This window comes from Misgurnus anguillicaudatus, chromosome 14 (genome assembly GCF_027580225.2).
Source record: "Misgurnus anguillicaudatus chromosome 14, ASM2758022v2, whole genome shotgun sequence".
NCBI lineage: Eukaryota > Metazoa > Chordata > Actinopteri > Cypriniformes > Cobitidae > Misgurnus > Misgurnus anguillicaudatus.
The window spans coordinates 32,738,463-32,750,966 of NC_073350.2; the positions used below are offsets into that span (position 1 = coordinate 32,738,463).

General features: G+C 38.3%; 1 protein-coding gene across 10 annotated transcripts in view; it reads right to left on the minus strand.

Moving 5' to 3' along the window:
* Positions 1 to 12,504, minus strand: part of camta1b (calmodulin binding transcription activator 1b) — a 375,185-nt gene that overhangs the window by 177,180 nt on the left and 185,501 nt on the right. For all 10 annotated transcript variants that reach the window (XM_055183906.2, XM_055183913.2, XM_055183908.2 and 7 more), the window contains one exon: positions 3,330 to 3,397. In XM_055183906.2, coding sequence (XP_055039881.2) covers positions 3,330 to 3,397 — 68 coding nt within the window. The remainder of the gene's footprint in view (positions 1 to 3,329; positions 3,398 to 12,504) is intronic.

Below are 12,504 nucleotides of genomic sequence, written 5' to 3' on the forward strand. Positions count from 1 at the left end.
TCACTACTTAGATACGAGGACTATTTTAGCTTCATATAATTACAATGACAAAAACATCTCAGTGCTTTCATTGCTCTAATTATATCACTAGTCAAATGATTGTGTGTTTGTTTGTGTGTATGTGTGTGTGTGTTTGTGTGGATGGTTGTGACCCCTGAAGACAGCCTGGAGTCACACAGGCTTCATTAGATGCAGAAAACCTCTCACTGCACTAAACAGCCATGGCAAATTGCAGACTAAAATCAGAGTCATTATGTAAAGGCAGACTGGAGGCGGTGAGGGACTGTGTGTGTGTGTGTGTGTGTGTGTGTGTGTTTCTGTGTAAAACTGCATGTATGTAAAGATATCTGTTTGTGTATGTGTGTTTGTGTAGTTGGCTCAGTAGTCCCTACTGAAAAATCCAGCTAAGACCAGCATAAGCTGGTAGCTGGTTTTAGCTGGTTTAAGGTGGTTTACACTGGTCCTCCCAGCCTGACAAAGCTGGTCAAGCTGGTGGGCCAGCTGGTCTTCCAGCCTGACTAGCTAAGTCCAGCTAGACCAGCTTAAAAAATGACCAAAACACAGCTAGACCAGCTTGCTACACCAGCAAAACCAGCTGAAACCAAGCGGGAGACCAGCTCACCAGCTTATGCTGGTCTTAGCTGGATTTTTCAGTAGGGGTGTGCATGTGTTTGTGTAAACAGTAATGTGTATGGTTTGTGTAGTTGGGGCTATATGCGTTTGTGTAGTTTGCTCAGTAGTGTGCATGTGTTTGTGTAGCTTAGTCAGTAGTGTGCAAGTGTTTGTGTACCAGTAGTGTGTATGTGTTTGTGTAGTTGGGGCTATATGTGTTTTTATATTTGGGGGCAGCAGTGTGTATTTGTGTAAAACTGCATGTATGTAAAGATATCTGTATGTGAATGTGTGTTTGTGTAGTTGGGGCAGTAGTGTGTATGTGTTTGTGTAGTTGGGGCAGAAGTGTGTATTTGTTTGTGTAGTTGGGGCAGTAGGGCGTATGTGTAGTTGGCTCAGTAGTGTGTATGTGTTTGTTGGGGCTATATGTGTTTGTGTACTTGGCTCAGTAGTGTTCATGTGTTTGTGTACCAGTAGTGTGTATGTGTTTGTGTAGTTGGGTCAGTAGTGTGCATGTGTTTGTGTACCAGTAGTGTGTATGTGTTTGTGTAGTTGGGTCAGTAGTGTGCATGTGTTTGTGTACCAGTAGTGTGTATGTGTTTGTGTAGTTGGGTCAGTAGTGTGCATGTGTGTGTGTACCAGTAGTGTGTATGTGTTCGTGTAGTTGGCTCAGTAGTGTGCATGTGTTTGTGTACCAGTAGTGAGTATGTGTTTGTGTAGTTGGGTCAGTAGTGTGCATGTGTTTGTGTACCAGTAGTGAATATGTGTTTGTGTAGTTGACCCAGTAGTGCATATGTGTTTGTGTAGTTGGGTCAGTAGTGTGTATGTGTTTGTGTACCAGTATTGTGTATGTGTAGTTGGGTCAGTAGTGTGCATGTGTTTGTGTACCAGTAATGTGTATGTGTTTGTGTAGTTGGCTCAGTATTGTGCATGTGTTTGTGTACCAGTAGTGTGTATGTGTTTGTGTAGTTGGGTCAGTATTGTGTATGTGTTTGTGTACCAGTAGTGTGTATGTGTAGTTGGGTCAGTAGTGTGCATGTGTTTGTGTACCAGCAGTGTGTATGTGTTTGTGTAGTTAGGTCAGTAGTGTGCATGTGTTTGTGTACCCTACTGAAAAATCCAGCTAAGACCAGCATAAGCTGGTAGCTGGTTTTAGCTGGTATAAGGTGGCAGTAGCTGGTCTAAGCTGGTCCTCCCAGCATGAAAAAGCTGGTCATGCTGGTGGGCCAGCTGGTCTTCCAGTCTGACCAGCTAAGTCCAGCTAGACCAGCTTAAAAAGTGACCAAAACACAGCTAGACCAGCTTACTACACCAGCACAACCAGCTAAAACCAAGCTGGAGACCAGCTAAAACCAGCTCACCAGCTTATGCTGGTCTTAGCTGGATTTGTCAGTAGGGTAGTTGACCCAGTAGTGCATATGTGTTTGTGTAGTTGACCCAGTAGTGCATATGTTTTCGTGTAGTTGGCTCAGTAGTTTGTATGTGTTTGTGTAGTTGGCTTAGTAGTGTGCATGTGCTTGTATATTAGTAGTGTGTATATGTTTGTGTAGTTGACCCAGTAGTGCATATGTGTTTGTGTAGTTGACCCAGTAGTGCATATGTGCTCGTGTAGTTGGCTCAGTAGTTTGTATGTGTTTGTGTAGTTGGCTTAGTAGTGTGCATGTGCTTGTATATCAGTAGTGTGTATATGTTTGTGTAGTTGGCTCAGTAGTGTGTTTGTGTAGTAGTTGTAGTAGTACTAATAACTTTATTTTTTCAGGATTCTATAGTGTTGCTGTATACCAGCGTTTGCTAACAGAACACACACAGCTCATGGAAATAAACTCTGTAGCCTCTAAGCTGTAAGAGGTCAAACTCATTCAATTTCTCACTTGGGTTCTGAAATCCCAGTAAAACAGCTTTTATTTGCCTCTTACATTCGCTGTACTTACAAATTTGCGTTTGTTTGTGTGCATAGACGTTCAGTGACTGACAGGTCCAGATGCAAGCCAGGTAACCTCTGTTCAATGGCTCATGTAAACAGCTCGTACACTCAAAACCCCGAGGTGATTTGTCTGCCCATATTTTTTCATTGCCTTGATTTGCCTTCCGTACAAACCCTTGCCCTTTCTGTTTTCTGTTTATAAATAAATTCAACCTTATCTTCCTGGACTACAGCAGATAAGCATGCAAAATTGCTTTCATTGATAGCGCTGGTATAGTAGCGTTCGACTTGACTCACACCTTTCTTATGTTACCATTTAATTGCATAGAAATACATTGAATATTTACACTAAACACGCTTGGAAACGTAAAGTTCAGAAGAGAAATTTGGAGCTGTGGCTTGTCATTTGGCCGCAACGATCTTTCCATGTGCTGCATATAAAACCGCGTATTATCTTAATAGCCGTTATCTCTCAGGATAGATATAGAAACTGGCATTAAAACGAAAAAGCTTTTTCATTATAGCTCCTCCGTAAATCAAGTAAAACTGTAAATTTCGTGCTAAGCCCTTATCACCGTAGGGTGATATTCTACCATCTCACCACATTACCACCCACATTAATGGCATTGGTGAGCAAAGACAGCATTAAGCTAATAGACCTGGCCACATCTTGCATTATAGTCATTAATATTCCATTATCTGTCTGCACATACAACCGAAAGTGCTGGAACCGGCGGCTAAGGTTCTTCTGATACATACTTAAGACACAGCAAACATTCCCTTCGTGTCTCACCTGGTTTTGGGGGACGTTGTCAGCCACTCTTCATGTTTCTCGAATGTTATCAAGTAGGCCGCAATCTCCTGCAATAGAAGCAAAGAGAAACATTAATAATATTTTACATCCAGCTAATCAAAAACTATATATATATATATATACACACATCTTGCCCTTGAAGTTATCAGATCTATTAAACTGGACAACAGCCACATATTTCCCAGTCTACTATTGAGTTTTACTTCTTTCCAGGGTTGTAAAAGTGCCCATCTTTCCTCACCAGTCCTTATAAAACTGTGAGTACTCGATTGAGTAAAACCACAAAATGCATACAAAGTTAGTGAGATTTTTTTAATCCCACAAAATCTGTCAGGCTGAGCTTTGAGAAACCCAGAGATACAAGTGCTGTAAATGTTTCTAGATGACCTGACGATGACCATCGTTCAACCATCGCTCTGGGGTATCCCTAAAGTCTTCAGACTGCCCATCGAGCAGCTGTCAGAAGCCAGATTACACAGCCCTGAGCGGGGAAATCGCATCTCGCCCCTGCAGCCAATCGGCACGCAGCATCAGCATCATCTCTTCTTCAAACAAGCAGCAGATATCGCATCACATCGTTGTGTCAGGGCGCTTAAGACAACGTTCACGTGCGTGAGAATTACTTGAGCCCCAATTCTGAGATCAGTCGAAATACCAATCTCATTTTATGCACCAGTGGTCTGGTTTGAGCAATGCGTGGGTAGAATTCGCAACCTAAACATCACATATCTGATAACAACTCAATATCGTTGGAGCCGTATAAGGACTTATACAGAGTGAAAAGCAGGGGGATTTGGGAAACGAGCCTATAAGACAGAAACATCAGGCGTATCTTCACAACAGAGCGTTCAGCTGACAGTCACGCGAAACATTCCCTGTGTATCTGCGCGTAGCCATATGCTCTCTTGGCTCGGCTGTGAGAACAGGCAGAAGGCCCAGGGAAGTGCATGGGAACACAACTGGCAATGTTCTCTGTTAGTTTCGATTTAGAGACGCCAACTTGTGCAGTGCCAATTTAACCCTGCTGCCCTCATTACTGAAAGCAAAGAGGGAAGAGATGGGCATAACAGAAGAGAAATGAGTCGTGCATTAAAGTGCCAGTAACAAAAGGCTCTATGTGTATGTATAGACTGTAGCTGTGTTTCCATCCCCATTTTTATGCACATTTTGAAGTATCGCATTAGAAACAAGTAATGGAAATGCCAAATTTCAAATAAAAATCCAAGTTTTTTATGCTCACTTGAGGTGGTGTTTGACTTATGCGAAAAAGTGTAAATGTGAATATCGGGAGATGGAAACGCAATTGCCAAATTAGTTCTGACATAGCGAACATTAAACATACTTGACTAATCAGCTGCTTCGCTGATGGATTGGCCAAGCCCTGGGTCATTTTATGAAGCAACTGCAAAAGTTTAAAACATCGGTAGCTATCCAGAAGTTGTTTTGAGGTTACCCAAACCACCATTATTCGCTTGAAGAACTGGATGGAAAAGCACCTAAACTGCATTACTGTTCTGTTCTGCGAACTTCACGTTTAAATGGAAACCCAGCTAATGTAACCCGTGCAAATATACAACTTTAAACGTCGTCAAAAATGACTTCTGAGGTCTGGATATGTCTGACACCAAAGACAAACAATATTGAACAATACCAAAGAAAAAAGTTGAGGTGCAATATATAATAATGTTTAAATTTGATACATTTTTTATTAATTTATAATAAAATATATATAAAAAATGTTGCACCAGTCTAAAAGTTTGATTATACATTTAGTTAAAAAAAAATTATTAATGGCAAACCATTTCAATTAAGCATATTGAGATATACCAATGTGTGCCATTTCAAATATGCATACTGCAATATACCAAATGTGCGCCATTCCAATCATGCATACCGTGATATACCGGAGCGGCATTCCAATTTCACATACCCCGATATACTGGCATGTGTCAGCCCAAATATGCATGTTACGATATACCGATTGTTGTCTTTTTTTTTTTGTTCTTTTTCTTTTCGATTATGCATACTGCGATACACCAATGCGCACCATCCTTACTATGCATACCGTCCGCGATATACCGACCAGGGTCATCTGAATTAGGCATATCACGATATACCAATGTGCGCCGATCCAATTATGCATGCTGCGATACACCAATGCGTCCCATTTCAATTATGCATATCACGATATACCGACGTGTGTCATTCTATTAAGGCATCCTGCGATATACCGCCACGGGTCATTATAACTATTTATACCGAGGTATACCGATGCGTGCCTTTTCGATTATGCATGCTGCGATGTAGCAATGTGCCACGATTCAATTGCACATATTGTGATATACTGACGTGTGTCATTCTATTAACGCACACCGCGATATACTGACGCGAGCCTTTACAACTATGCATACCGCGATATACCAATGTGCGTCATTTCAGCTATGCATACAGTGATATACCAAAGTGTGACGATTCAATTGTGCATATTGTGATATGCCAACACGGGTCATTACATTAACGCATACCGCGATATACTGCCACAAGTCATTTCAATTATGCATATTGTGATATACCGATGTGTGCCATTTCAATTGTGCATATTACTGATATGCTGATTTATGGCGTTTTCTGGAATTATAATACAGTATATCTTGCAGCCCTACTGCCACTTTCTCAATTTTTCATAAATGTTTCCCCATCGTCCACTGTGCCTGCAAAACAAACTTCTTTGTTATCCCGTTTACTACCGGCCCAGGTTTTCATTATCACTGTCTGATTCTTTGTTAAGCTCAGACCCTGGAGTGTCCTGGCACTGCCACCGATAGAGTGAACAAAAAACAATGACCCGCTCTAATTGGGAAACAAGCATTTAGACAGATACAGAGCATTTGGGGAACCGCCTGGGTTTGTGTCAAATTCAGTTTATTCAGGAGTGAATTCTCAGTGGCTTGATAGTCTTTACAGTTCTTTCCCCAGTATTTTTTTTTAAGATAAGCTCTCTTATTTGTGCTAGCTTGACTTTCCCAGCATCCCGTGCTTCCTATTACTCTCGCCGCCTTATAATTCTTCTGTTCTGTTGCTCTTCACTCAGAGCTCGAGCCACCATAGAGATTATATGACAAAGTCATTTTGCATTTAAAAGTGAAGATGAAGGCCTGAGGGCTTCAGTATTCCACCAGAGAACATCCCTTCCCCTCCCTTCCGGTTTCCCATGCACCCTCAGGGCCAGGCATTCGGCTACGAGCAAACCTGCTCCAGGCGGCTCCTTCCCTCACCCACCGTTAAACTGAAGGGCGGCGCCGACACCTCGCTCTGACTGCCAATGAGAGCCTCCAAGTTTGAAGAACCGACAAATGTGAAACTCCTCAAAGCGCTCTTTAAACTATAGCAGGGGGTAAACGGGAGTCAAGAGAGGCATTCAAGAGAGAGAGGGTTTTAGACAAACTGAAGTGTCATCTTGATTCGTCTTCCAGACAATACCTCTCTTTCTTTCCCTCTCCCAATCTCTCTCAGGCTTACGTCTTGAACGCTTGTTGCTAAACTTTATGAAATGCAAATCGGCCTCCTGTGAAAATGATCTTTGAAACACTTCTAACAATTCGACACCAAAGGAAGACATGAGCAAATCCTGCTACCTGTTTCAAAAGGCCAAGCCTGCCATCCGTCTCCCTCTGTTGTTTCCGATATGAAAGAGAAGTCGTGAACAATATGACTCCCTGACAGGTTTATTTAAGCGACCGTTCAAGCTGCAAAACAGCGGTGGAGAACGTGCGGATTTCGCGCCGCTGTCGAGCTTGTGAGAAAGGCGGAACGACTATCAAGTTCAATTACTCCAGCTATTAATTCAGAGTGTCAGCGGCTTTTTGATGAAGCACTTTGTTTAAGCGATCGAGGAGCCACGGCCCGGTTGAGCTAAAGGAGGTCTTTTGTTGTTTAACACAGATTGACCACGGTTAGCATTGTCACAATTAGTCAAGGCCGAAATAGCAATCAACATCTTTTGATGTAAGTAAAATGTCATATTGATGTGAAAGAAATAAAACTTCATCAATAGCAATTGAATTTTAATTCTATTCAATTGAATTCATATTTTATATGATATTATTCTCTTTTTTCTATTATATATACACATAGCCAATAAAATCAACGCTATCTCATGACAATTTATATGTATTTTACGTAGTCGCTAATTCATATGAATTTGTACAATAATATTTTTTGTACAATTTGCTTTTGCCCGTGACGTTGGGGTTAGGGGGGAGTTTCGCTATTATAGTACATTTTTGTACGATTTACTATAAAACGAACTCGTAAAATACGTACAAATTCTCGTGAGATCAGGATGATTCAGATTTGACTTCACATTAAGGTTTCTAATTTAGGCTAAGATGAAAGCTTTGGTGTTCAGCTGGGGGTCATCCTAAAACCAAATCTCATCTGACCAACCCTGAGCGCTTTAAACCCGAACGACTCCCGCGGGAACAATGAAGTAAACCCAACCAGTCCATATTCAGAGGAATATATTCTCCTGCACATTTCTCTGCAGGGTGAAGAAAATTTCGCACGACAGATCCTTTTTGAATACGCGTCTTATTTCATTAGCCAAGACCTCCATCACACTCGCTTACTGCCATGGTCCCCACAGGTGCCCTTAAATCCTGCCTACACCTACGGCTTGCAGTTTCAGAAATGAATATTAGTCCTAGTGTACCCCGCTGAACTACGCTAAAAGTGCTTAAACCAACACTCAGACGTTATCAAGTACAAGACGTTATAAAGCAGTACGGTCAGGTCCATTCCTTCGCTCTGTACACACCATCACTTTCAATCTGTGTATCCCCAGGGTTCTTTAAGGCCAGCCTGATCCACCAGCCAGAAAACTTTAAGGTGTGAAAAAGTAGGTGAAGAAAATACATTTTGTGTGTAATAATTATAATGTGTATGATTGTTTCTTAGTTTAAAAGGCTTACCAGAGTAATGAAAAGCAAAGTACACAGCAAAAAAATCTTTTCAAGAAAAAAATTCCTAGTATTTTTGTCTTGTTTTTAGTAAAAAATATCAAAAAATTCTTAAATTAAGATGCTTTTTCTTGATGAGCAAAACGACCCAAGAAAATACGTTTTTAAACCAAAAATATCAAATTTAAGTGATTTTGTGCATAAAACAAGCAAAAAATCTGCCAATGGGGCAAAAAATCTTGAAAATTTTTCTTAAACACTAAATTCAAGAAAAATTTGCTTACCCCATTGGCAGATTTTTTTGCTTTTCTTATGCACAAAATCCCTTAAATTTGATTTTTTTGGTCTAAAAACTAGACTTATTTTCTTGGGTCGTTTTGAACATCAAGAAAAAGCATCTTAATTTAAGAATTTTTAGATATTTTTACTGAAAACAAGACAAACACTACAATTTTTTTTCTTGAAAATCAATTTTGGCAGTGTAGCTATTAGCTTGTATGTTGAGCATTTATTGTGTCAAATTTGATGTAGCAAGTTTCCCTTACAAAACTTACCCATGGTTTTATTACACCAAAAGTAACGTTACCATAGCTGTTTGATATATTAATTACCATTTGTAAAACCATGGTTCAACTATGGTTACTAGCAAAATCATGGATACTTTGTTTTTGTACTATACACTGCAAAAATGATTTTCAGTAAATAATTTTCAGTAAAATAAGCAAAATTTTCTTGAATTTTTCTTGAATTTAGTGTTTAATAATTTTTTCAAGATTTTTTTGCTTACCCCATTGGCAGATTTTCTTGCTTGTTTTATGCACAAAATCACTTAAATTTGATATTTTTGGTCTTAAAACTAGACTTATTTTCTTGGGTCGTTTTGCTCATCAAGAAAAACATCTTAATTTAAGAATTTTTAGATATTTTTCCTGAAAACAAGAAAAAAATACTTTTTTAACATTTTTCTTGAAAATCTTTTTTTTTTTTGCAGTGTGGTAACTATGCTTTATTTGTAGTTAAATCATGGTTAATTCTTGCAAGGGTTATTCAAATGAAGAAATAAAGGGATTGAATCAGATTTCAGATAAGGGCTGGATATTGATGACCAAATTGGTGATTTGATTCGATTCTTATTGATATATATTTTTTTATAGGGGAGAGCAGGGGAGAAAGTAAAATTTTTCAGAAAAACCTAATTTTAAAAGATAATGTTATAGACGGAGATATATTTTTGCTGTGGTCAATAACTCACAAGTATGGTCTATCAATACCCGGTGGAATTTTGTAAAAATGTAAAACGACTTCAGTATAATTTCACTTTAAACATAAGTAGTGAATTGTTATTTTCGACCCCAACTGCAGGGACAAAAGTAACACACAGGTGGGTTAAAAGTTACTCGACAAAACAAGATAGATTTTTGTGTTACACTTGTTTTTATTAAATATACATGACTATGACCTTGTTAATATGTAACTACAAACATATTTTGTAATTTATCTTTGTAAAAAATTAATGGAATTACATTTTCATTTTAAATTTCAGTTTTATCAAATGTTTCAAAAGCAACCAACAGTACAAACTTAAATTGTTGAGAATAAAACATTTGTTAACAGTTTGAACACTATGAAAATGAAATTAAACCAAATTAGAATAATATCAATTTTCAACATATACAACAGCATTAGCAGCGGGACAAAAGTAACAAGTGTTACTTCGACCCAACAGGATCTCCTCACATTTAAACACGATTTACTTTTATTTTGAAAAACTCTGAGAAGTCAAACTTCAGGATGTGTTAAAGCACTAAATAACCTGTAGATTAACCAGAAACACAACGCATTATAAAAAAAGACCACTTTAGGAAGTTACTTATCATGGTTGAGAACACCTTTCTGGATCTACATGCGGAAAACGGTGAGTAAATAACGCAATATTTGTCAGCTCTGTCATGCCTAAGATGCTGTCATGGGATGCAAATTTTATCAGGGCTCGGAGAAAATTGTTGTCAACTTGAAATGTGCTTGAGAAAAGTCACATTTTCAAAATTCATTATATGAATGAAGTACTTACACACCAGACTTGAATTCCTTGAATTTCAAAATCCTCTGTTTGTTTTTGTTTTAAGTGGAGCAACTTGAAAGATGGCAACATCTTTAAGATTATATGTGAAGATAATATTCACATCCTCTGAATTAAAGCATGCAAATAATGAATAGATTTAGGTATTTCCTGAATCAATATTTTTGTTTAGTTTAATTAAAGGGCGATTAAAATCTAAAAAATCTATATTTTTACCCAGCCCTAGTTTAGATAGATGACGCATAAACGATAGGCAGCTTCTGCTACCCGAATGTGACTACAGTACTTGAGTTTTGCTGATACAACAGATCACTACGACGTTCTCCGACGTGAACAGATCACAAATTTATGGTTGTGAAATTGAAGTGTCTCTCTCCTCCCCACCAAGGTCAGCATAAAAAAAGAAGTAAAATCAAAATGAAGTCCCTCCCTAAGCTCCACTGTCATCTCAATAATCAAACTGTTCATCCACAATCTTTTACATTGTCTCCCCACCCACTCAGTAGATGAGACGTCATCAAATCACAGAAAGCAAATTGACAATCCACTTTAAAAAGTGGGAGAGGAAATTGAGCCATTAATCATAGCGCTCACATCCGCCACACCGGTCTTCATAGAGTCCGCACACACGAGCCGAGACCGACGCGAAGCCCGAGAGTCCCTGTAGTGTATTGCAGTCCAAAGATAAATGCTCTCTTTAGTGCATGGGAGACATTGGCAAATGACAGTTAAAGCCGCTGTGTGTAGATGTCACTCCAGAGTCCAGTTTGATTAGTGGATGTGTGCGGTTGGCTCAAGGTGAAAGACTCCAGCAGAGGTGGAGAGGACATCGTGGTGCTATGAGATTGATGTTCTCTCAGGTTGGCGAAGGACTGGAGAAATGTACTATGGCATACTTTAAAGAAGTCTGACTGAACATTTGCCAAACGGGAAGAAGATCATTAGTGAGGATCCAGGTCACAAAGTGGTGCTTTAGGAGCGTCTGTCAAAATTTTGTTGGACAAAAGTGGTTAAATTTATGAAGTGCTAGTAAAGGCGTTCTGTTGAAGACTCCGCAAAGAGAAAAAGAGAGGAAAAAGGACATTTTACTCTGTAAAAATATCTGGGTGATGCTAAAGCACCTTTAGATATGAATTTCACTGCATTAGAATATAAAACATCAAATCAAGTGGCTTTGCAAACAAATGAGGGTTTCTCTGACATTTTCTCTCAATTTTCTTACCTTTTCTGAATCATTTACACAATTATTTTTAATCAACTGGTGCCAATGTGATTTTTTGAGGATGTATAAAGTCAATTTAAAGTCATGTATAAAGTTAAAAAGTCACTTAGAAGTGTATAGAGTTTTTAAAGTAAAGTATAAAGTTCACACCAAAGTTACTTTAGATTTATTTTAGTTTTTAATTTTATTTAATATTTTGAATTGTTTTTGATTTTAGTTTAGGTTTTAGTAATTAGCTTAATTTAGCAATTACTCACATGTTTAACAATTAGCTATTTATGTTTATTTAGTTTTAGTTTCAGTTAATAATTATAGGGGCGGTTTCCCAGACAGGGATTAGACTAGTACCAGACTAAAATGAATGTTTGAGCTCCTTTAATTTAAAAACACCTTGTCCTGTTTGAATTTAACATATTTCGTTGACATTATTTTGTCTTAAGATGCACACCTGTAGTGTTTTTTGTAAGGTACGTGTGTAAAAACTTCTTAAATGAACCAATATCAATAAGGCCTAGTCCTGGATTAACCTAAACCCTGTCTGGGAAACTACCCCTTAGGGGCGGTTTCCCGGACAGGGATTAGACTAGTCCTAGACTTTAAAAAAAATTAAGAGCCATCCAAACTGTAAACATCTTGCACTGACATATCTTAAAATACATCAGGGTGATTCTCACTAAATACAGATTTAGAAGGTGTCCAGCATCAGAATTTTTAAAAAGCCCTTGAAGCCATTTTTTTGCAGATATAAGATTAAGGTCTGAACTTACTATAACCATTATTTTTAGAGGATTTAAAAAATATTTCCTATAGAATTATTTAAATTTTTAGATTATCATTATCAAAAAATTATCATTACCGCAACATGATATTACAATAAATATATGCATTTACAAA